This window comes from Schistocerca gregaria, chromosome 2, assembly GCF_023897955.1.
Source record: "Schistocerca gregaria isolate iqSchGreg1 chromosome 2, iqSchGreg1.2, whole genome shotgun sequence".
Taxonomy (NCBI): domain Eukaryota; kingdom Metazoa; phylum Arthropoda; class Insecta; order Orthoptera; family Acrididae; genus Schistocerca; species Schistocerca gregaria.
Window position 1 is genome coordinate 270,236,391 of NC_064921.1, and position 27,194 is coordinate 270,263,584.

The window sequence follows — 27,194 nt, forward strand, 5'->3', positions numbered from 1 at the left end:
TGATGAATTAAAAACTGAATTTATTGCAGACTTAGAACAACAATTAAAGGCTGAATAACAAGCAACTAAGTGACAACAGATAAGCAGACCTATAAACTAAATGAGTGTCTATTTAGATCACCACAAGAAAAATTACAAATAAAAATCGAAATCTCAAAACTGTAATTTGCAATCCCAAATATAAAAGGGGAGATACAATCTGAGATAGTTCAACAGTGTTGTGACTTGATGAGGAAGAGATCAACTAATGATTTAGAGACGTAAATAAAAATATAAAACACTTTACCTAATTTAATGAGCAGGAATTTTTAGACATACTGTTTTAGACACAAAAATTGGCAACCGCTGACACTAAGTCAAAGCTGTTCACTTAAAGTGCAGTGAAACCGGCCACTCCTCTCAAGTCGGGCCATCTGCATGTCCTGGCAACACTGTAAGATGCAGAAGTTTTGGAATAAGCAATGTATCCTGCTCGAACTGTTGCAGTGCTGTAACTGCTTGTGGTCTAGTAGTAAACATCTTGGAATGCAGACACAAAGACACAGGACCATTTCTTCCTTCACTTTTAAACTGCATTTCTGGTGTTTGGAAATGGAATCAATCTGCTGGAACCCCAAATCAAATTCACTTCACTTGCTAACCTACCAAAAAGTTCAAGAAACAATTCCACAAAACAGCTTGCGGTTGTGACAAGATCGGAACAGTACAAACTCATTAGTTTTCTCAACCTATATTGGCCAGCAGCTACCAACCACCTGACATTTCTGCTCTTGCACTGGTTGGCACAAAATTTTTCAATGGTTTTTGATGACATGGTTGCAATCGACAATCAACTTCAGTTTTAATTAAGTAATCAGTATTGCTCGCAAAAATATTTTATTCGTTGTAATTGGTTTCCATCTTTGAAGATCATCTTCTGACCATTAAGTGTCCCCTTTTGCAATCTGCAGAAACAGGGAGCAGAGCCAAACCTCTACATTCATACATTGCAAACCATTATGAAGTGCATGGCAGAGGGTATGTCCCATTGTAACAATGATTAGGGTTTCTTCCCATTCCATTCACGTATGGACTGTGGGAAGAATCACTGTTCAAAAGCCTCTATCGTGCTGTAATTATTCTAAACTTGTTTTCATGATACCTATGTGAGCAATACGTAGGAGATTGTCAACCCCTTAATGTCCTTGAAAGGGACCTGTATGGAGGTCGTGGTTTGATGGTGTAGTGTGAGATTATGATTGGTGCATGTACACCCCTGCATGTCTCTGACAGAGTAACTGTAACAGGTCAGGTGTATCAGGGCATCATTCTGCACCAGTATGGCCACCTTTTCAGGAGTGCAGTGGGTCTCACCTTCCTCCTGATGGACGATAACGCACGGCCCCACCGAGCTGCCTTCGTGCAGAGTACACTGAAACAGAAGATATCAGGTGAATGGAGTGGCCTGCCTGTTTTCCGGGCCGAAGCCCCATCGAGCATATCTGGGATATTCTTGGTTTACCTATCGCTGCACATCTTCAAACCCCTATGATACATCTGGAGCTCCAACAGGCACTGGTGCAAGAATGCTATACCCCAGCAGCTGCTCGGCCACCTGATCCAGAGTACGCCAACCCATTGTGTGGCCTGTGTACATGTGCACGGTGATCATATCCCGTATTGATGTCGGGGTACAAGCGCACAAAACAGTGGCTTTTTGTAGCACGTGTGTTTCAGGAGGTATTCTCAACTTACCACCAATACCGTGGACTTAAAGATCTGTGTCGCGTGTGTTCCCTACGTGCCTATGCTATTAGCGCCAGTTTTGTGTAGCGCCAAGTTATGTGGCACCACATTCTGCAATTATCCTTAATTTATGAGCATGAGTGTATTATAAGAGTTATTCATGTAGGATTTATTTTATGTTTATTACTGTTGCATGTATATTAATAAAATTGGGATTTTCAAAATTTATCATTATCAGTTTAGTTTAACATTCAAAGAATTGCCTTTACCTGCATTACTAGTGTGTATTGTTCACCCTCCCCCTCCTGTAAGTATTCTTAAAATTCTTTAATTGTTGTCCATAAACTTTGAGCCTAAACAACATTATTTCAATTGCTTTATTGGTGCATACACATTCCGGGTTTAGATAACTATAGACCTTTCCACTGTCAGTTTACCTTTATTTAGAAAAATGAGCTCTTTCTTCACTATTAGTGCATACATTTTTGTTCAAGAAACTTTAACTTTTTATTGTCAGTTAAGGTTAAAAGGCCCATGTCTGTATTTCTATTTAAGAATGTAAATTCTACTTTATTAATGTACTTGTGAGTCATAAGGGCTCATATTATCTATCCTCATTTCCTCTGTCATGTTTGAGCCCTTGTACGTTTGCCAATGTGTATGCCAAGGAAATTGTGTATTTCTCTCTCTCTCTCTCTCTCTCTCTCTCTCTCTCTCTCTCTCTCTCTCTCTCTCTCTGTGTGTGTGTGTGTGTGTGTGTGTGTGTGTGTGTGTGTGTGTGTGTGTGTGTTTTTTTTTAAAATCTGTAATGAATTGAGCAACCGTTCAGGGCGTGGGACTGCACTGGTGCCAGTTACCATACACTGGTTAATACAGCGCTTCAGTCCCGTTATTCTGAATTTGTCCTTGCTTAGTCCTGTGAATAATTATACTTGTACATTTTGTAATGCTCACTACATTATTTTAAACCAGTATAGAAGCATATGTTATACAGGGGTAGGCTAAATGATTCATTGGATTTTAAAGCACTGTTTATCTTCAGTTACACAACATACGAAGATGGGTGATACATGAAAAGGTAGATACATTCACCAAGTTTCTGGTACATTCTATGAACGTTCAATGTGTGCGCCCTTCGTCACATCCAACGGGTAATCGAGTTCATATATATCATTACTGGCATGCTTACATCAGAGAAACAGTGATTTGTTCCTACAGTGCTGCTGGCACTGAGGGGAAGGAATAAACTTTGTCCTTAACAGTGCCCCACAAGGAGAAATCATGATGTGAGATCTGGTGGCCTGGAAGGACCACGGCAACAGAGAAACATCACACAGACCTGCATGACCTATTCAGCAATGTGGCAGTTCTCTGTTGAGAAAGGCACAAACAGTTGTCTGTTGAAATATGAAAGTTGAGTAATCAGCAGGTACTTATGGCAACAACCACAGCTGCAACATATCCAGATACCGGAACTGTCTATCTTTCTTGATGAAGAAAAAGAAGCCATACAGCTTTGCCTTGGATATGGCACAGAAGACATTCCCCTTTGGCAAATCCCTTTCCAACTCCAATCGGATATATGGCCATTTGGCACCACACTCTCTCACATCATGATGATTCACATTTCCCGTCATGATGATTCACATTTCCCGATTCAATGTCCCTACAAGGTCATTATTTTCTTCCACTGCTTGCTGTATTCAAGTACGTTAACTCCACTCAATGGGCAGAACCACCTGGAGTTAGGTGTGTAACAGCTGCAAATGGTAGGGTTTGAAATGCAGATGCTTCCACAAAACACCTCCACTCTTTTCTGTAGAATGCTAGCTTATGGCTTGCACAAAAGGTTGACTTCTGTGGGCTGTACACAAAACTTTGTCTCACATGCTCCTTGATTGCATTGGAGAGACACAACCACACTGTGCTTTTCCCTTTACACAGACTAACAGTATATGCGTACAAATGCTTGCTGAACACTCATAACCAACGAAGCTTCACACAAATTACAACATATAAAAATTCTTCTCCTGGCACTGCTGCTGTCTTGTAGAGTGCTGTCATGGCTTGCCATCTAGCATGTATATGAGCCACAAGGTGAACTCTTTAAATTTGGTGACTGTATCATCTTTTCACATATCAAAAATATTTGCGCATTGCATACTTGTCAATGAACAGTGCTTTGAGACCCAATGTATCATGTAGGCTACTCTGTCTTGTATATTCTGTTACCCTGAAAGTTTCTTTTATGATTGAAGTGTATGTGTATTGCAGTCTTTGTAAGATTTATTATTCACTTGGGTAGGGGGAAGGGAGGGGGGGGGGCTACCGAGTTTCACTAAGTGTCTGTCAGGCAATTTTCTAATTCAATGAGATTTGATTGATTTTTAAAATTCTGGAAATTTTACATTTGGCCGATAGTAAATGAATGTCTCTGAAGATGATTTTCTTTCTGCTCTTTCCCACTCCCAAGGCCCAGCTCTCTACCATTTGAATTGAAGTTTACTGTTATCACTTCCGGAAGAGGGGCTGGTGGGTGGGGTCAAGTAAACCCAGTGCATGTCCCAATCTTTGAAAGCAAGAGGGAGATTGCAGCACTTCCCTCTGAAATCCAACTGCTTCCATTTTTCCCAAGAACAACTCTACCCCGCATGCCTATTCACCCGTCTGGACCAATGTAGTCAGACAGATTGCAACATTAACTCTCTGGCACCATTGTCATTCATCTATCAATGTCAATATGTAGGTCTCCCCTCTTTCTGGGATCAGTCCTAACTTGTATCCCTCTCTCTATAGTTCTCCATATCAACAGATAGGGATTAACTATGAAGCACTAATAAAGTGCATTTGTGCTTGTTACTGGGAACTGCATCAACAAATGCAATTTCATTCCATCAGTGCTGATTTCAACTGCTCATACATAGTAAAACAGTGACAATGTTGCAGTTCCATGGTGAATTCTCTCTGTACCTTGCGTAGCCCAGCGGAGAACTGCTGCAGTAACAACACACAACTTAGATGTCAGTGTACCGTGTGATGGACTGACTTGTGAAGTAACCACCTTCATTCTTTGGTCATTCACGTTGTCTGCCAACAAGTGTAGTAATGTTACAACCACCATTTTTCCATCATTCAATCAGGTCTGTACTTTATTCAAATCATTTTTATCATATTCCACACACACTGTGCCAACTCTTGAGGTTAATTCCCTTACTGCCCTGGTGTTACTGAATATATTGTGTTCTACATCTGCTAACTTGGTGGTACGCCACTCCGCAGTAGATCTGGCAGCATTTAGTTCTTGTACTTCTTGTAGTATACTGTACAATTCTCAAATATCGTCACAATCTGCCACGTGTAACACTACCTTTAGCACTTTTCCACCTGCATAAAACCATTCCCTCTTCCTATGCAACAGCGCTAAGTGGACTACTTGACATTAATTGTTCTCTTAGTTTCTCATACGACCATCTTAAGCCATGACATTTCCTTGCAATGCTATTAGTACGCCTTCTCTCTCTGTACTTCTTTTTGCAGTTTTGTAAATAATACCTCTTTTAAGCTCTGTATTCATTCTGCACTTGTCATATATCAATTTTAAGCGTAACTAGGCCTTATGATGCCCGCTGGTTTGGAAGGTACCACTCCAGATGTAAGTGGTTGATTATTAAGTTCATTTGCTGCTCTTTCCCCAAAGATGTGTACGACAACCAGGAGTATCACACTCATCCCATATCTTATTGGTGATACGCCACCTGGTAAAAACTAATCTCTGTCACTTCTGCTCCCTTTCTCAAAAAGCACGTATATACTGTCCACCACACACTGATAACAGCTATCAATGCCCGCTACTCACAATCCACATCATTAACAATCCCTCAAAATACACAATGCATAACAACAAAAATAAACCTGTAACATCCATATAAAAATGAAAAACCACATTGCTGCATATTTACCTCCAACAAACATATACAAAACAAGATTAACATATTACTCACTGATAAGGTCTAAGTGTGCACCCCGTTAACTAGTTCCCTCTTTCTTGCTCTGTTTTTTAGATTCAATCCCTGCACTGGTGACAATATGGATACTTGCGGAATAATATCTACAGCGTCTATAAATTACTTTGCACATGTCATGTGAACGATAGAAGTTTTCATTGGTAGTTGCAACTTGACAAAGAGAGGTGATATCATTTCTATGACCTGATACGATCCTTGGTACCAGATAAATATTTTTTGTCTTACCCTTAGGTGTGTAGGGATTCATCACTAGAACCCACTGTTTAAGTCTGCATCTCAGTAATTTATCACATGTCTCCAGGTCGTTCTTGTTACTCGAGAGCTTTTGTATTTGCTTTTCTCACTCTCTGCTGAATAGTGTGTACCATTTTCGAAAATTTGTTTTCTAAATCACTGTTTCATTCAACCCTAGATATCACTACCTCAAAGGGTGAAGGCATTTTCCTGCCATACGCTACCTAATAGCGTGATAATCACTACGAATTTTATTAGAGTTGTACGCGGACACAATGAATGGGAGATAGACATCCCGAACATTGTGATGGGTTTTCACATACGATTCAGTATCTCTGTTCTCCCATTAGATTCATGATGGGAGGGACTAGTTAGAAGCTTGAAAATGCATAACTACTCCCATAACTGTTTCATGAAATTGGACATGAAATCAGTGTCCAGATATGTGATTATGACATCTGGAATGCCAAATTTAAGCAAACAATTGTTTACCATAGCATGCACTATTGTACCTGCTTGCTGGACCAAAATGGCAACCTTTACAACAAAATGATTGATCACAGTCAATATGTAACATTTACCTGCAAATGTACGATTACGTGGTCCCGGAACGTCCATACCCAGCATTCCTAATGGTTCGGAAGCTTCTGGTAAATTATGTAACTGAGTTGCCATGTCGTGCACAAGTATAAAATTGTTGACATACTGTTCCACATCTTGCTTCCTTGACTTCCAGCAAAACTTTTCAGCCACTCACTGGTCAGTTGCCCTCCATCTGCCATGACCTACTAAAACACTGTCATGTAATTGCTTTGATATTTCATCTCCTAAAAGCGACAGGTACCACCACACATAGTTCACCTTTTGTTGCGCTGCACAAGCCTTCACATTTTGCAAATTTCAGCCATGACCTAAACAGCTGGCAATCGGCATCAGTTTCCTGAGCCTGTTGCCGCAGTAATGCTTCTAACCAACACTATCAAAACTCTAGCCTTCCTACTCAACCTATCGTTATTATTAAGCTTTCTCCCTTGTTTATAAATTATCTAATAATGGCATTTGCTCACCTTCAGAGTCTACCTCATCCACTTGACAAACCCTTTAATCCCAGCAACAATGAAAGTATGTCACACTGTAAATAACAGGCAACATTTATTTTTCTGTGGTACAATAAATCTGCTCTGCTTTATTCTGCTGTCTCGAAGCATACACCTCGGAGTATTCTTTGCCATCTATATTTTGACTAAAACTCACCTATTAACCAGATTATTTGTGTCACATGAAAAAATAAATTCCCTATGAAAATCTGGAAACACCCACACCGAACTCTCTGTTAATGCCCGAGTCAAGTTCTGAAATGCAGTTCCACAGTCAGCTAACCACTAAAATTTCATTTCTTCTTAACAACCAAGTCAACTGTTCAGCGATTTCAGCAAATCCGTTAACGAATTTCCTGCAATAATTAAAAAGTCCAATAAATGACTGAAGCTGGTTTGCTGTGTGGCAGAACATCATCACGGATTGAAGGAATCGAACTGCATCAGTTCTGACACCCTCCTGACTGATCACAGGAACCAAGTAAGTCACCTGTGTTAATGGGAAATGACACTTATTAACACTGGGCATCAACCATGCAGAAAGTAATCTCTTTAAATCTTCCTTCAATCACAGCACATGCTTCAAAAATACAATGATGTCACTGAGATAAATCCCTTTGACAAGACACACATTGTCCATGCTACAATTACCTATATTAACTGGGATCATGTTATCTCCATCTACTTCTTTCACTCATGCATCACTCCCATGCAGAAAACAATGTGACACATCAAACTCATCACTGCATTCTAATGGCTCCACAGTGTGCCGTATTTCACTTGGGAGAACATCACCCACAATAAGCTAGAGTAACTTTCGTGTACCCCCTGCCAATTTATTATGAAAAATGATCTTTAGTGCATTGTTCTGGAGTTCATTCGGTACCACCTTCATGATGTATGCAACTCACGGTCATGTAACACTAGCAGTGGTTCTTTGCAGTTGAAACACTGTTCCACGAAGTTCAAAAGTATATTGCAAAAGGTGAATTGTTGTGTGATATTTAGTCAAAAATTCAAGTCCCAGGATCTTTTAGTATCCCTCACTGACATGTGGCAACACTTGCATGTATATCTGGAAGTTCTTTGTTCCAATACTAAAATTGAGCGATGTTGATCCCAATGAATCCACATCACTGCCACTCATTCCACTCACTGCCTCAGTCTCCTCCTATGTAGAAGATCCAGACTGGCTACCAAGAATCTATGATCCGTTCCATTAATTATGCCCAACAAGCAACATTCTGTTTCTGCAATGGCTTCGGTAGTATTCCATTTTACTGGGAACGCCATCTGATGACCAATGAATCCTACAGGCATTTAATAATGTCTTGCTCTGAGACTGTCCATTCTACTTTTTACTGACCCGAAGGCATTCAGGTAACTATCAAATACGGACACATTCTCTGTTGATTTATCAGCAAAGGAGTCACCAGGTTAGCCCTAACACAATCTACTGTAGAAAAGGCCCTGGAAATAATGTTCCTGGCTCTACTGGCTCCGCTTGCCTATGCACATCTAATGGTTTGCTGATCATCTACTTGTCTACGCATCATTACATTTCTGTAATTCAGTTAGTTACTTCTTCGGGGTTACATAGTCGCTGCTCATATTCCCAGCTGCTAGTCCTTGTGCCGGTCATGATCCAACAGGATTCAGAGCACTAATGCACTTTGCAGCCAATCCTCCTACATGTGCTAAAATGACTGACACTGCCTCCATACATGCCAACTCAGTTTTCAACCAAATTACAATATGGGCCCCTCACTGATTGCAAGTAATCCTCGTTAAAGTTGCCTCTAAATTGAGGAAGGTCTGCAGCACATGTGGCTTAATGAATGATGCTTTTGAAGTTTCTGTGACATTCACAATGCCCTACTTAGCAATAAACAAAACAAACAAAAAAAAGACAAAATAAAAAAGAAACACTCAACACCTCTGCCAATGAAATCATGTTGCCAGAGCAAGCTGAACCCTGGCACTGGACCACTGTCCTAGACAGATGGTTTCCAATACCGTATACCATAGTGTCAGACTGCACTACTTCTGATACCAAATGCAACTCCATGGAGCTTATGCTATGTTGGGGGTGACAGTAGGTGACTGAGGTTGGGATCTAGATGGACCACCGTCACTGGGTGGGAGTTAGCAGCAGCTAGGTGCGAGATGGCTTGTCTGGCACCTGAAGGCACTAACGAAAAATTATTAACAAAGCAAACATTCATTGTCAAAGATACAAATTTGTCTTGAAACATGGGCTGCTTGTAGCAGTGGTAGGTTGGAGATGGTACATGCCATGTCAGCACATGCTGATACTTGGGTGTGGTGTGCTGCCTCTGCTACAGCCACAGAGAGATCCGCAAAATCAGTGCTCAGCAATGTTATGAGGTCGCTGGCGATAATATAGCAGTGTTGTCATCCGCACTCTCCACAGTCACCCTAGCAACATCAGAAAATAGTTAAGTGTGTGTAGCCAACTCGAGTTATACTGTGGACTCCCAACAGGAGACAGGCTTGCAGCATTAAAGTCAGGCTACCGGAATGAGGCGAGTGTTGGCAACAGCATGCCTCCATGAAGACAGATGATGTTATGCTTCCTGGACCCACTGGTTAGGCCATCAGAAAGCCCACCAAACGACAGCAACCATACCTCCCCATAAGTCTTTGTTCAGATGGCAGCACTGCAGCTCATATGGCAGCACTGTGGCTCATAGTGGATATGTCTCCCAGGTAAGACTTCATGTTCCATTAAAGACTGTAGATGGCTATACGAGCAGGAATTAGACCAACAAACGTCCCTCCTTGGGGCTCATTGGGTGCAGACTAGTGAACTTCTACTGGAACTGTACTAGTACTTATACAGGGCTGAGCCATGCACTTTGCCGTTGTGAGGTTGCCATAACATCACCTGGCATGCTTCTCTTGTTTGGTCAACCTTGCCTTTTAGGAATGGTGGCAGACATATTCTGCAGAGTCAGTATATTGAATAGTTACTCTTGCATCCAATTTATGCCGTTTTACTCCACTATACATGGTTATCACAACAATGGCATCCTCCTATCTCTACGATGTCATTCTGTCACATTTGCACTTTGGACATCCAGCTCTTGTGACATGTAGTAATAACTCTGTCTTGTGGCCACATTACATGCAAAATCAGTTGTCCTTCCTTGCTGGCATTCCACCCAGATGCTGGGTACTGACCTGCTTTGCTCACTTCTTGCATTATTAAGGGACTTGCGTTATCAAGGGACGACTTCAAAAATTTTACTCAACTTCAAAAAGCCTATTATTTTGTGGCACTTCATTGGGATTGAAATTTAGCAGGTGGCTCATATGATCCCTTCGGATCATATTGGAGGGAGAGGGTAGAGGATGAAAAGGGAGGGGTTGGGGATGGGTACCTAGTGGTTTGGAGGGAGACTGGAATAGAAGGGAGAACTGATAGAGGTACTCAAGGTACCCTCCGCCACACACCGTCAGGTGGCTTGCGGAGTGTAGATGTAGATGTAGATGTAGGATGCAAAGGAAAGGGGCAGCAGGTGCATGGGCCAGCCAGGTGACATGACGGAACCAGAGCTGGCGAGGCACACTATGAAGGTGGCGCAGAGGTGTGGATCAGGACACATACAGTACCTGAATTTTGACAGCTGTCACCTGTTCCACACAGCAAAAAAATCACTCCTACATTGTCTGGCCACCCATGAATGGCATATCTGCAATACCTTCACAGACAGGCAACACAGTCATCAAACCCACTCCTCCAAAACTACCAATACACCAATAGGTATCCTGTGCCACATCCACTCACACCCCAAATCCTCCCACCACCCCTAAGAATCAACTGCAGAGGAGTACCTTTCTCCTCAATCAGTACCAACCTGGACTGGAACAAGTGAATTACATCCATTGCAATTTGCATGAAGTTATTAAAAGTGAATTATGTCCTTCGCCAGGACTTTGCTACCATCATGCCCACAAATAAAGGCATGATCCTTTCCACCCCACCCATCACACAACCCCTCTACCCAACATCTCAGCCATCCATATGCCATTCCCACTCCCCACACCTAGGCACAGGGGTCATCAGTGGAAGACCCAGGTGCAAGATTTGTCCGTCTCAGCCACCTGGCACTTCCTACATCAGTTCTGTCACAAGCTTATTTTGTCCCATTAGAGGCAAGGCCAAAAGTGAAAGCAACCACATCACGTATCAGCTCTTCTGTGCAATATCGGCACAGTATTTTATGTAGGCATGACCACAAACAAACTGTCCAGCAGAATAAATGGCCATCACCAGACTGTGGCCAGGAAGAGTGAATCACCCAATGCCACAACACATTGCTGAGCATAACAGGCTTGAGTTCAATGGCTGCTTCACAACCAGTTCCATTTGGATTCTTTCCTCCAGCATCTGTTGTTCAGAACTATGTAAATGGGAGTTATCCTTGCAACACACCCTCCCCTCACGTAATTGTCCTGGCCTCAGTATCTGCTAATCCACTGTCCCCACACCTTCTGTCCAACAGTTTTCCCTTGTCCTGTCACGCCCTCCCAATCCGCACCTTATCTTCACTGGATACAACACAAGCTCATCTGTTCTGGTGCCCATGTGTCGCATGCTTTGCCCGTACAGCTGCCACCCCTCCCTCCCTCATTCCTATCCCACAAACCTGCTGCCTCCCTCCGAGCCACTAGCTACCTGCCCCAACACTTATGCTATTTGTTGAATGGGCTCCTTCCAACTTAAAGTACACTCCTGCAAGAAAAATTAGTACAGCTGAAAAGACCGAAGTTGATTTTTACCCAATGAGGATACATGCCACCTGGGGGATAGTAGATGTGCTGATAACATCATCCACCAACAGAAAGTTTAGTGGCATAGCTACCCGAGTACCATTTGTGACTATCCTCTAATAGGGATTGCTCACTGCCAGAAAGCTCATTGTGTTGCAAATAAGTGAAGCACACAAGCAACCATGCCATGGAGACGCATTTGTGGTTCCTACAACCAACAGAGAGTTGGAATAGGTTAAAGTTGTGGCCTTCCAAGTGGTGGGCTGGTCCTTTCGGAGAACTGCCACAAAAGTTGGATGTGCTGTGTGAATTGTGGATCACTGTTGGTATCGATGGTCATGTGATGGCACTCCTTGTTCTTCAGTGATGAAAGCAGATCCTGCCTGCATGCAAGTGATGGTCGTTTGCGTGTAAAGCATAGACCTTATGGGCATTATCTAGTAGAGTACATTCGTCCAAGACACGCTGGCGATTAAGTACAATTCTTGTTCACCTTTGGCATTTCTGGATTGGATGCTAACCAGAGCTCACTACATGCAGAACATTGTTAGAACAAGTCTTTAGACATTCTTCCAACAGGAGGGTGATGTGTTGTTCCAACAGGATAACGCTCACCCCACACACTGCCCGTGAGATTCAATGTACTCCTGGCCATCACAATCTTCAGACTTGTCTCCAATCAAACAAGTTTGGGATATGGCAGGACGACAAGTGATTCATGCGAATAGTCAGCCAACAACTCTTACAGAACTATGTGAACAGGTCGAGCAGGCGCGGCATAACATGTTCCAGGACAGTTTTTGTCATGTGTACGATCGACTGTGCCTGGATTTCCATCCGTCAAAGCTACACCACGTACTAACAGGGGTGTTTCAGCATGGGTTGGTAACTGGTACCTCTGAACCACTTGTGTTATTGATCTGTAAATGTAATCACTTCATGTACTACACATGCACTGTTGCAAAAATAAATCTTGAGCTAAATGGAATAATCTAAATGGGTTTACTATTTCTTTTTTAATTCTTTTGCGGCAGAGTACTTAAATTGTACTGTTAACTTCTTTTACTATACTCATGAGTTACACAATATGTTACACAAACATGGTCTTTAAAAAATACAATGGGAAACCAAATACACCTTGAAGCAAGGTGTTTAATCTGAGAATCATCATGATGGTGAACAAATGTACACTCACATAAGGTGAAACCTGCAAAAAGTATGGCAAATTTTAAAAAAGGAGGGGGGGGGGGGGGGGAGAAGCAATGACAAAAAAGGCAAAGAAAAGCAAATAATGATTAGTGGTGCAAGAAAAACTAAGAGAGTAAAGATCACCACAATGTAAGGAATTACATGAAGCAAACACAGTGTGGTAAAACACAACTACTTCTAATTACTTAGCACTGACACAAGCAAAATTTACCAATCTAGCATAAAACACACAGGAGTTGCAATTGTCATTTCATTTCCAAATTTCTACATTTATTCTTCCAGCGAATCACCTACCTGGATTTGATTCACTACTGCACCTTTCCAATAGTGTACGTTGAAATAAGTATTGGCCACAAACAAATTACTGTTTGTAGGTATGTTACTTATGACACAGAACTACCTTTCACAAGGCCTATAAGGGGACAAGGAAAAAAAAATTCCCAGATTTTTCCCGGATGTGCCGGTTAAAAATAAATTTTTTACCAGGTGAAAACACACTTTTTCCGTGTTAAATGACAGAATGCTTTCTCTCGGAACCATAAAACTCAGCAACCCTTCAAATGAAATTTCCTGGCAGATTAAAAATGTGTGCCCGACCAAGTCTTGAGCTCGGGACCTTTGCCTTTCGCAGGCAAGTGCTCTACCGACTCAGCTACCCCAGCACGACTCATGCCTCATCCTCACAGCTTTAATTCCGCGAATCAGGAGTGTTTCTGTGAAGTTTGGAAGGTAGGAGACGAGGTACTGGCAGAATTAAAGCTGTGAGGACGGGGCGTGAGTCGTGCTTGGACAGCTCAGTTGGTAGACCACTTGCCCTTGAATGGCACAGGTCTCGAGTACGTGTCTCGGTTTGGCACACAGTTTTAATCTGCCAGGAAGTTTCATATCAGCGCACACTCCGCTGTAGAGTGAAAATTTCATTCTAGAAACCCTTCAAATGGTTATGGTTTTATACACTGGAATAGAACATCCTGACACTTTAGAAAACGAATATCCCACCCCCCCCTCCCCATAAGAAACAGAAATACGCATTTTGGAAAGATCTTTGATGCGCAGCAGCTCATACATTGCATATTTTCATATTACGAAAGTATATATTTGAATTCCACCAAAAAAAGCAAATTACTTTTTGAAGCATTGAAAAAGAGACTGCGATATAGTTTTAGCAAGCCAATCATAGCTGATGTCGCGTGATGTCGCCAGCCAATTGTAGCAGATATTCAGAGCGAAGTGACATAGTCCACCAATAGCAACCTACATCGCTGTTCAGTAGCGCGAACACACAAATAGAAAAAGTTAATGGTTTAAATTAATATACATAGTGTAGCTACAAGAAATGTGTGACACTTTAATATATGCCACACAAATGTGCCAATAAGATTTTATATATTACATAAACATCTGGACTCGAAATTATTCTAAGTTGAAGGCCCTCAAAGTGTTAAGCTTTAAAAGAGAATCAAAGGCTCAGTGATTTAAGAAATTCAAAGCACATTTGCACATGTAACATAATTCATGTTGCATAAAATGAAATTTACTTTTAAAGCAACGCTTTTCAACCACCATTCGCAATATTTTCCTGCAACCTGTTAGAATTCGTTTCAGCAGTTGTCAGAGAGCACGAGAAAACTACGTTACTGCACGTGCACAGCTACAATGATATTAGATTACATCATAAACTAAACACATAATCAGAGGGTACCCCGCAAGCCTCAGAATTTCGTAAACTTGACTAAAATACATAATTCAGCTGAAAGTGCACTTTTGTATGTCCATATTCACAAAAAAAGTATGACCCAACCTGATATTAAGCTTCTCAGTGTGGTTTTCGGGCTGCAAATTTCCTTGGAGTACCAGTACTGTATTATCTCATGTTTAGTTATTATGTCATAACACCATATGTACCAGGAGGTAAAAAACGGGCACTTGTAATTCAGCAAACAGTTGACACTATCCAGTACTGTGGAATAAAACGCTCTTTTCAAATAAATTGACTGCCTCTGCGGAAAAGATTAATGAAAGCCACATTTCTTTAGCAAATCGACAATGATAAGTTCAGTGTTCTGCAAGGCAATTAATGCTCAACTGGCAAAAACCTGGAAATAGAAAAACCACGAAACTAAAACTAATTACATATTTTAGCCTTCCACAAGTATGTGAATGTATTTTAATTCACTTGCTAGCTCTCAGCCATCAAAATTCGTTTTGTTTTCATTTGATGTGAGAGTTGTAAACGAAGAAGAAACAGCCAAATCACTAACTCTAAACACGGATCATGTGGAGACTACAGTCTTCTGCATTGCAACTTAAAGACTGCTCTGCACATGCGTGAATCTGGCAGCTTGGACTCGTCAGAAGAATTTTTCTGTCTAGTGTTTGGCTGCTAGTTGCTACTGCTGATACAGCTAACAGCTGTACTTCAAGTAGCCATAAGCGAAAGCAGGTTCTGCTCATAAGCGACTCAACTGCCCATGCGCATGAGCCTGCAGGCAACTGCTCAAACAAACGCAATATAAACCGTTGTGACATCATGGTCATCGGACACAGTTTGTTTTTACGAAGTATTGCATAGTCTTTGTCCTGAAGCCTTTAACACATTTTGGTGTTGGCAGATGCTTGTTTGCGAATTGTATTATGTTGTTGAAAACGGTGGATTTCCTTTGCAACTTGAGTTAATTGTGATTTTATTTCCCCTCGTTTATGTCTTATTGCTGCAGTATTATTCTGCAGTAATGGGCTAAAGTAAAATTCTTTGTTAGTGTATCGTTTCTTACCAGTCAAAATTCCAGAAATTTAACTGAAAACTAAAACAATGAAAAATTCCTGGAATTGTAAAAAATTTCCCGGTTTTGCCCGGATGAAAAAATTCTCGAGTTTTTTCTGGATTTCCCGTTTGTCCCAGGGCGTACACACCCTATTTCACTGTATCGTCTCGCCAAAATTAGCCAAAATGGGTGCATTAAAAATTAAAAATACCCTGAACACCAGAACTGCAGGGGAAGGTTTGTTACAGCCATTATGTACCGGGTTTCTCATATGGCGGTAAAAAGATGTACCGGACACTGTTCCTAATAAACATAATCTCATAAATTATTCAGTAACTATCAGAACAGAAAAAGAGGTACATGGTTACATTTCCATAATTAATGTGTAAGATACACAGAATGTCCATACGTGTGCATATATGAAGGTTTGTGAAGAAAGAAAAAGAGCCTGGAGAGCAAAAGATCAAATTTGAGGGCTTGTACAGGGTCAACAATAATGGGGATTGGCTTTACTGACCTATACTAAGCAATAGTGGGAGCTGAGAGAACAAAAAAGCTCTTAGCAGACCATCACTATTATAGTGGAAAACATGTTGTAATTTCATGTCTTGCCTGTAGGACTAGGTAACTCTGAAAACACTGGCGAATGGAACAAGAAACAAAAATGTTTTCACATTCGCAAATAGAATTAGTGGAGAAATGTAACACCTGAATGTTAATGAAGAGGCATCATTTATATTCCATACACTTTTCACAGGAATTAATATTACTGACAATTACTGATTGTTTTAGAGTTACTTACTTATTGATCTGAACTTATTTTGGACGCAGTACTTTTGAAAGAGTGAATCGTCATGGCCTGAAAGAAAGTAACATTTGACTGATGTATTTTTAGATGTGATAAAATTTTAACATTTCACATTGTTAGATCATTTGTTTGGTTGCATAAATCTCCAACACAACAACTTTTATTTACCAAGCAAATATTTACATATTAAAATCAAAATGACATCATCATCAAAGCATGGTGGTGGTGGTGGAGAGGGAGGGGGGATGGGGAGAGGGGGGGTGGTGAAAGGGGGAGGCGGAATGGCAGGAGGGATGGATGGAGAGAGGGGGTTAGCATGTGGGTGAAGGAAAAGTATGTTCACAAATGTGGTACAATATGTTTTGTATGACTAAATACATATAGTTTCTCAAATTTATAACTCTTCATGAATCATTGGTGAAGAACAGAAATACCTTTATTTTCTTCACAGATGTCTTCCCATTTTTCAGAAGGTTTACTGGCTACAGTCTTCATTTTATTCTCAAGAACATTACATGTATCAGCTTGCTTCCTTTCATAAATGTGTGGGAGATTATTTTCTTGACTTTCTGTAACCTTTTCATAAACGACTTTTGCGTAGTTTTTACCACCATTTATGTTTTTATTTCCAGAAACTACTTCAGACTTTGGGAAACCGGGCAAAGTAGAGTTTCGGGTTGTTTTCCTCGTTGCTGCCACATTCAACATAAACTTGTTTCTGCTTGGTAGTTTAATATCCAGCAGAGCTGTAACATGAGAATTTGTTAAGTTGAACTGACATCATCATCAAAGCATTTCACTAATTGTTACAAATGTTCACAACATAAAGGCCTGGCATATACTCAGTATTGAGAATTTTCACAAAATACACACTGCATTGCAGACAATAAGCTTGTGCCTTCTGAATATGCTTGCAAAGTAGCAGCTACATTTTAGAAGCATTGTGGTAACCTTGGTCTAGAACACTAATCCAAATGTCTTGGGTCCTAAGTTCAAACCCAGTCACTACTAACGTGATTAATAAAAGTCGTCAGCAATGATGGTCGAAAACTTCCAGTATAAGGAGTTTGCAAGAACAGGTATGAGAAGCAGATAGAGGTTACAGGTGCCCTCTTGCCTTTCAGGTGGAAAACTGCCACTAAAGGCAGAAGAATCAGCAATAATCTACAGCTTGAGACTGCAGAAGGATATGGAAATCACTCCACTACTAACAAATAACATGTATCTGTACATACATGCCCCATAATTGTGAAAGTGTCATGATGATAACCTATTTGCAAAAGATTCTGGGTTAGCACCGTATTCCGATTTCCATGAGTGGACCAACAAAGAGGATGCAATATGTTGTTAATTTTCAACGTGGTAGAGAAATGAGAAATGCATGAGGTGAATACAGATGTAATAGGGATCAGTGAAGTGAACTGGAAAGAAGATTTTTGGTCAGGTGAATATAAAGCGTAATACTAACAGCAGCAGAAAACTGTACAATGGGAGTAGGTTGTCGGAGACGTCACTCGGCTGCATTTCCATAACTTGTTTGAAAATTTCATATACCTGAAGAAACTTAAGTTACATATCCCATACAAAATAACTAACTTTTACTGAAAATCAGAAAAACTTGTTACCTGCAGCGAAATAATCACATATATAGTAATTATCAAGAGAGGGCTGCTGATACCTTCAGCGCAAATTCGTAAGACTTCCACACTCTTGCAGGAATATTAATAAAGCCAAAAGCAATTAGGAATGCTACCAGCGTGTGACAAGAGAATCTGGGTTGGGCATGAAGCGGGTCTGGATGGCCGAGGGCATTAACACAACTGCTGATGTTTAGCGAAGATCTTAGTTTGAATCCCGGTCTAGCACAAATTTTCAACTCTCACTACTGAATTTGTTTCAATGCCCAATTGTGGCTGATGTCTTAATTTCCCTTCACTTTCACTTAAAAGGTTATGCTTTAATTATTATTAATTAAATGAAATCTCATTAAAATGGCTTGAGCATTTCCAAGATAATTTCCCTTGACAAAATACAGTTATGGATTTGTAATCTACTAATCAAATGGTTCAAATAGGTCTGAGCACTATGGGACTTAACATCTGACGTTATCCGTCCCCTAGAACTTAGAACTACTTAAACCTAACTAACCTAAGGACATCACACACATCCACGACCGAGGCAGGATCCAAACCTGCGACTGTAGTGGTCGCGCGGCTCTGGACTGAAGCGCCTATAACCACTCGGCCACACCGACCGGCAATCTTTTAATCAAATGCCTTTTTTTATATTCATGTCAACCACGTTCTGTTCAATTCTTATTTTGGCATTTTGTAGTGATTCTTCTTTTTTATATTTTTAGATCCTTTTATAAGCCACACTATTCATTTTCAGTGGGAGGAGGGAGACAGAAATTGAAATTATAGAGGAAAAATTAATGTCGCACACCGATTTACAAAAACGCCTCACAATATGGTCACCCTCAATCATATTTTTTTAACTTATAATGTACATATATTACACAGAAATACCAGCCTTCTAATCAAAGTTTTCAGTGATGCTGCTGTTAACTTCACTACAGATATTTGTTTCATCATCACTATCAGAATTTTCGTTGCTCTCCTTACAAAGTACACTGTTGCTACTATCTAGTGCAGTGGACATGCATCACTTCATGAACCACAGTTTTTGAAAGCTTGTCTATTACATTTACCCTTCACATAGTGCATAACTATCAGTTTGCAACTGCATCATAACTGCAGTGAATAACAAAGTTTGTTAATGATTTTCTTTTATGTTACAACTGATTGGTGAAGACTAAATTTTAGACTTTAGTTTAAAAACATGTGCCTGCCTGTCATGTAAGATAAACACATTTGTGATCACTAAAAGTCACCCATTGCAGACTGTTACACTGCCACATATATAGTGATTAAATTTCCAAACACTAAGTGATATAGTTGCTCTATTTCAAACTAAGGAGTGAGAAGTACATTCGAAGTTTCTACAATGCAAAAATATACTGGTATTTGTAGGGTCATACTGTTGAGGTGAAGCCTTAATTTTACATGCGTACTGAGACTTATATTTGGGTCAAAATGGTATTAGAAACACTATTTCTAAGCAAAGACAACCAGCAATCTCTGTGGGTCCATGAACCATTGGGAGCCACTGAATATTGCTTAAAATAAGCCCTCAGCAACATTTGAAACTGTATAAATGATAATGCGCTTAAAAAGACATTGCATAATTGTGACGTAAGGCTTGGTTTAAGTCTTAAGCTGCTTTGGCAGTTGGGGTAGTTACCAGCAGTTAGCTACTCGTCAATTACGGACTATATTGTGAGAACTGTGACTATTATATCCAGGTCAGTCATGAAATATTTTTTTTGTTCGAATTAGTTACTAGCAGAATCATTGAAGACGCAGATGATGCTGAAATCTGACCAATTCAGATAACAGAAGACTAATGGATGCCATACAGAAGATAAGTATACTCACAAGAGTTGTCGATTTGAGAAAGTACTGATAGGTGCTCAGTTATACGCCTCAAAGAAAACGTAGGTAGATCTTAAGGCCTACCCTGGCGCAGATATAGACTTGGAGCAAAATTAAGTAATGATGGAAAGTTGGCTTAAGTTTCAAGGTTATCACCATGAAAAATCAATTAATAAGGAAAGTGAAACTACATACTGTGGAATGATTGTGTGTGTCTGGAGTTCTCCGAGGCTGTTGATACTGCAATACTGAATGGCGTAGCAGATACATCAGCTGAGGAGAGATTGACAACCCTAAAATGGATAATCAGACACACATCAGGATAAAAAAGGAATAGAGCAAAGTAAGAGCAAGAAAGATATAGTGAAATGGCCCCAGGAAAATGAGGAATTTGAAAAATAATGGTCAGCTTAAGAACAGAGTCAGCATTCAAAATAAATCAATAAGATAAAATAATTTTTGAAGAATTTCAAAGCACCATTGTCAACATTAACTGTGCTGAAGATATTCACTGTTAAAGCCAGAGAAGAGAGCAGATATGTGGAAAGAGTCTCCTGAAGGCCTCTATGAGGGCAACGAATTGTCTTCTGGATGCCCACGTGCCCAAATCAGCAGAGGTGCGAACACAACCAATGCATGAGCAGTTAGGCAACGTGACTGGGGCGCTAGAAATGCAACAGGTCTGCTAAGTAGATGTCATACAATTCATTTGTATGTCTTCTTCTGGACTACAGCTGCATGGTATCCTTACCAGGTAGGACAGACGGAGAACACTGACAAGATTCAAAGAAGGGCAATTCATTTTGCATTGTCAAAAAATAGGGGAGAGAGCACCAGGCATGTGAGAAGCGAGTTGGGGTAGTAATCCTTAAAACAAAGGCATTTTTCATTGCGGCACATTCTTTCCACAAAATTACAATCTCCAACTTTTTCCTCCAAATGCAAGAGAAAACTGAGCTTAGAGGGAAAGATATATGCACACATTTTAGCCACGTGCTGCTTCCGTGAGGAATGGCCGATAAATAGTACAAAAGTGTTTCTAGGCACCGTGTTAACATAGATGTAAATGTCCACAACCAGAGGTTGCCTTGCGACTCATGTACATGTGAATGCTGTGCAACTGGATTACCAGGCAGGTATCTTAATACCTGTGCCTGCCTGCAAATGAGCTGACATTTGCTCTTTGACACTTCTGCCCAATGGGAGTGTTGGACCAGCCTAAAAAATGGGATCCAGAATCAGGGTCAGAATTTGACACATCTCTCACCCAAGCTCAACCACGATCCTAATCAAACTCCTACACCTCACAAATCTAACCCAATTCAGTTCTTAATGTCTCATCCCTACCTACCTCTGAACCTGCGACACATATTCTTTCTAGAGGGCTAACCTTCATTCCCAGACCCAAATTCAACTACAATGACCTAATCAAAGGTGTCCCATTCACCCATCCGCAACTGGAAATATGACTTCACCGCCCAATTCCAACCGATAACAAATGAATTGAGCATCAAATCCTATCTAGAAAAGTTACAACCGAAATCCAAAAGCAATCTGCCTCCCACTTCCTCAACCCTCCTTTCCACAAACTCCTCACTTAAAGCATTGCCTCTCAGTCCTGCCTGATCACCCCAAACCCTACTCAAATTGAATCGGGAGCATGACCTGACCTCTCTATCATCATGCCTTTCCCATTCCCCCACCCTGCTGACAAGGGCTCAACTACTATAGTACTTGACTGCATGGGATATATGGATCAGGGACATCGTCAGCCCCCTGACATCTCACCATACAAAACTGTTCCTAATGATGTCATTTCTTCCACCCAGACCCAGCTGCAGAAAATGCTGAAGAGCTTAGGCCTCTCGCACAGACTTAATACTGCTCCCACAGAACTCCTCACCCAATCAGATGCACACACACACCCACTTTCTACTTACTTTCCAAAGCACACAAAAACAACCACCCTGGTCCTTCCACAGAAGCTGGCTTCAAAGCCCCCACTGAATGCATTTCAGCCCTGGCTGACCAGCACCTCCAACCCATCAGAGAGAGCCTCCCCTACTAAATGAACAAACCACTCACTCTTAGAACATTGCAAATTCACCCCCCCCCCCCCCCCCCCCCCTCCCAAACTATCTCTCCCAAGAGCAACTTGGAAGTCTTATTCAAAGGCCCATTTACTGTCATCATAGTCGACTTCATCCTTATCCATTACTCCTTCATGTTTACCGACTAGACCTACCAACAGATCAGCAGCACTGCTAAGGGAATAAACAAGGAACCAATCTATGCCAGCCTCTTCATGGGCCGCATGATGGAGGAGGCATTCCTCACGACCTAGGAGCTGGTCTTCCCTGGATTCACACAAATTTATTTTTGATATCTTTGAGTTCCAGGCTCAGTGAAAAAGAGCTACTCTGGAACAATTAAACTCCTTTTCCCACCTTAAATTCACCTAGGTTTTTTCCAAATCTGAAACCACCTTCCTTGGCATTGATCTACACGTCACTGAAGCTTATATCCAAGCCTCATCAATGTGAAACTAACCAAAACGCAACAATACTTAAATACTGACTGCTGGCACTCCCTCCCAAACAGCTTAGTCATATGTATCTGTTCCACCACCAATTCCCTCAAAACCTGCACCAACAAAGTCTCCCAGGCTTCTCTCTCCCACAAGTATCCACAGATTTTATTCACAAACAAATCTCCCAAGCTGTATCCTGCTCAGAACCTGTAACTCACTAACACAGCTTCCACTTCCAACAATATCAGAGGTATACCCTTGTCACCCAGAACCTGCCAGAATACTTTACTCCCCTCAAGGCTACGACTTTCTCGTACCAATTCTTCAGCATGATATCTTATCGCACCACACACAGTCACAACCTGTTGCATTCCTAAGCTCTGTAACATCTAAGTCAAAGTGTATGACACTCCAAAATCATTATTCCTAGCCCAAGGTTCCTACATACACAACTGTCTCCCTGTAAAACCTGACCATGCATCCATCCATTACCACCTAAAGGCACGAATACCACTAAAATGGGAGAGTGTATGAAATGACGTAGAACTGTTGACCTTGAAACCACCTCATACTCAGTTGAAAAACATGCTGTACAGCAAGACTCAAGGAACTGGAACATTTGCTGCATCACACAGGCTACTTGGTTCCTCACATCCAACACTAATTTCCCTGAAATGTGGAACGGAAACTTGCCCTGAATACATATCCTTGTGTCCCAAAACTCTCAAGGATGTAACTTCCATTACCACTACCAACACCACTAAAATTAATAATAATAATAATATTTTTTTTTTCTCGTATAATTATCATATTTGCTTTTAATTCTTTCACTGCCTATCCACCTTTCTTTTTGGTTTCTTTCTCCATCTCCTTTTCTCTAGTGCTTAATTGCAATGTTTATTTGTCTTCTATTTTTCTTCTCTCCCATCCTCATGATTTCCGGGCTGAAGCCATTACAGTGCCTAATGGACTCCTACACCGTTGATGTCTTCCCAGTCATCTTTCTCTCTTCTTGTCATCATAAAAATTGGGTTATTCTCATCCAGGGGTCTGGATCTATCCATCTCTCCTCCCTGAAAAAGGAACTAATAATGGGTGTCCGGGAAGTAAGGACAAATTTAAATTTTGGGCCAGTTTGGTAGGCGTGGCTTTTTCATGCTTCTTATCTGCAATCCTTCCAATTAGTAGCCTGATATCTTTATGCAGTGAGAATTGTTGTTTGATGTTTATTTTCATCATACAGCAGATGACACCTGAGCAACGCATCCAAGTGATAAAAAGTTAGTACAGAAATGGTCAAAGTCCCATGGCAAGCGTTCATGAATTGCTTGGTCCACTTGGACGTAATACTACTCCAACCAATCATCAATTCAGAAGTTAATCCGGAAGTCTGAGACAACGGGTTCTGTTTCTAACATTAAGAAAACAGGATGACCGCATTCTGTTTGAACATAAGACAACATTGATGTCATGAGTGACAATGTGACTAAGCATCAGAAAATCAGTTTGCCAACAAGCTCAACAATTGAATTTATCACCAAGTTCACTGCATAGAATCCTTTCAAAATATCTGAAAATCCATGCATACTCAGATGAGGTGCACTTCCAATTCAATGGGTATGTCAATAAGCAAAACTGCAGAATTTGGGGTAATGACAATCTGTGAGTGACAGTGGAAGATGAGATGCATCCACAACACACAACTGTGTAGTGTGTGTTCTGGACAGGAGAAGTGATCGGTCCTTTTTTTTTTTTTATGATGGGGGAGCTGCCATCACAGTGAATAGCGACTATTACTGAAACATGGTTTCTGTTTGATTTTTTCCCCTTAATTATGAAAGTGTTGATTTTTGGTTTCAACAAGATGATGCAACATGTTGCACAGCCCATGAAACGATTGCTCTACTGAATAAAAAGTTTCCTCAAAAAATTCCTGCCAGATCATGCTATTTTACGCCTTGTGACATTTTTGCAAGGATTTTTGAAATTCAAACTGTTCATGGACAATCACAAACAGTACACCAATTGAAGGATGAAATTAAAAGGGTTATCAATGGCATCCCACCAGATGTTTGAATGCACGACCAAAGCTTCAATGAACTTGTTGCTCGTTGACGTGTGGCCTTGGTCATATGGAGGATATAATTTTTCATACATAAATGGGGTAAGTTACTTCATGCGTTTGTAAAAAAAAATTACATTTTCAATGCACTTTGTGTGTTCTACAGCACTTTTAATATTCGTACCTACTTCCTAGACACCACCTAGTTCCAAAAGCTGGGACAGAGGAATGTTCTTTCGTTTGTGGCTATTGGCAATAATACATATTTCACATCCTAAAGGTAAGAACTGGTCCGAAACTCTGCCTCAGATGGGAAAGCAGTTACCACATGGGATGCAAGCAACAATCTGGAGGGGGTGCGGAAGGGAAAAGGATATTAGTGTATGGATGGGGAGAGAGAGGAATGGTGTCTGGTGGAGAGCGCACAGGAACTAGACTGCCTACAGGTGCAGAGTGAGAAGTTTGTGAGGCAGGGAGGTGTAGAAAAAAAGAGGAAAGAAGGGAGCAAAAAAGGAGCGAAGTGGGGTACTATGGATGGATGCGTTGGCAGAGGGCTGCAACTAAACAGGGTGGGGGATGAGAATGGGAAGGAGATGATGGGACAGAGGGGGTGGTAACTATTGGGTGGAGGGTGTGGGTGCAGTATGTTCCCTTAGGATGTGGTCAGGATAATTGTGGGAACAGATAATGTGTTGTAAGGGTACCTCCCATCTGCACAGTTCAGAAAAGCTGGTGGTGGAGGGAAGGATCAAGATGGCTTGAATAGTTAAAGAGCCATAGATATTAAGTGTGTGATGTTCAATTGCACGTTGTGCCACTGGGTAGTCTACTTTACTCTCGGCCACAGTTTAGCAGTGGCCGTTCATCCTGGTGGACAGCTGGTTGGTAGTCATACCAATATAAAAAGCTGTGCAATTACTGCAGAAGAGCTGGTAAATGGCATTATTGCTTTCACAGGTGGCCTAGCTGCTGATGGTGTAGGACAAACCTATGACAGAACTGGAATAGAAAATGCTGGGTGGGTGGTTTGGGCAGGTTTTGCACCTGGATCTTCCACAGGGTATGATCCTTATGGAGGTGGGATTGGGAGTGGCATACAGATCAACTAGGATATTGTGTAGGTTGGGTGGGTGAAGAAACACCACTTTAGGGGGGACGTGGGAAGTATTTTGGGTAGGATGCCCCTCAGTTCGGGGCACGATGATAGGTAATCCTCCTCTTTCTTGCTCCCTTTTTCCCCACCTCCTTGCCCCACAACCTCCAGATGCTGCACATGTTGACTGTCTAGTTCCTGCACACTCTACCAGACAGTGTTAGTCTCTCTCCCCACCCATACACTAGTATCCCTTCCCCTTCCCTGCCCCCTCCAGATGGCTGCTTGCACTCCACTTGAAAGTTGTATTCCAGACCGAGATGCTGGAATTGTCAGTCATGTGTGCACGAGGTGATTGTTGAACTTTCATCTGATACATTTGACCGAGGTTTGTAGGACTTACGAGAAAAGAAAGCAGAATGAATATGTATCATTCCTTTAGGATTTCTAAAACAATTGGGAGGTGGTGTATCCAAATAGTTATTCAAATAAGTGTGTAAAATCTGTGAAACTGGAGACAGACCATTGGACATTCAGAAAATCATTGTTTACACAACCCCAAAGATCATTTGATTGGATAAATATGAGAACTATCACATTTTTGTAAATATATAAAAAGTATTTGACATCATACAATGGTGGAAGATGATTCAACTTCTCAGGAAAACTGGTACACACTGTAGAGAAATATTCAGTATGCACAAAAACATAGAGGAAACAATAAGAGTGCGTTCAGCTTAAAAAAAGTGTAAAGCAAAGATACACCCTTTTTATCCAACTCTCAAACAAGTAGATAAAAGAAGCAATGATGGAAGTAAAAATTTTTTGGAGTGAGATTAAAATTCATAATAGAAAGATATCAATGATAAGATTCGCTAATGACACTTCTATCCAAGTTATACGTTATTTGGTTAGCAGCCATATAGCTGCAATTCTTGAAACAGGCAGTATGTTAATAAACACATTTATTAATACAAAACACAACACAATTCTGTAAAATCATATTGTAACCTATCGAGTATGGCAAAATAACAACTGAATACAAAACTAAAAGTTATGGCATTTCTATTAAAATACAGAAAACTTCAAATACAGCATTTCCTCCCCAGTTAATCTGAGAATAAGCTGTGGTGAACCATATTTTGACAAATCTTTGTTCATCTCCAAGTTAGGTAGATGTCGCCTCAATGTGTCTATTTTGGTGTACAATCGCCTAAGTATCCAGGGGTACATTTTCACCCAGATCTACTGGTGGTTCAGGAGGCAGTCAAATTAAGTGTCATTCATCTTCAGTCTTGTGTTGTCCACTATTATTCAATATGCTACAATTTCTGAGTTGGTTTTGATACCTTTTG

The 27,194-nt window shown here is 40.9% G+C and overlaps 1 protein-coding gene across 2 annotated transcripts in view; it reads right to left on the reverse strand.

Annotated features, from left to right (window-relative positions):
- LOC126336862 (uncharacterized) overlaps positions 1-27,194 on the reverse strand; it is a 313,200-nt gene that overhangs the window by 217,232 nt on the left and 68,774 nt on the right. For both annotated transcript variants that reach the window (XM_050000960.1, XM_050000958.1), the window contains exons 5-6: positions 17,095-17,406; positions 16,655-16,711 (exon numbers count right to left, since the gene is read on the reverse strand). In XM_050000960.1, coding sequence (XP_049856917.1) covers positions 16,655-16,711; positions 17,095-17,406 — 369 coding nt within the window. The remainder of the gene's footprint in view (positions 1-16,654; positions 16,712-17,094; positions 17,407-27,194) is intronic.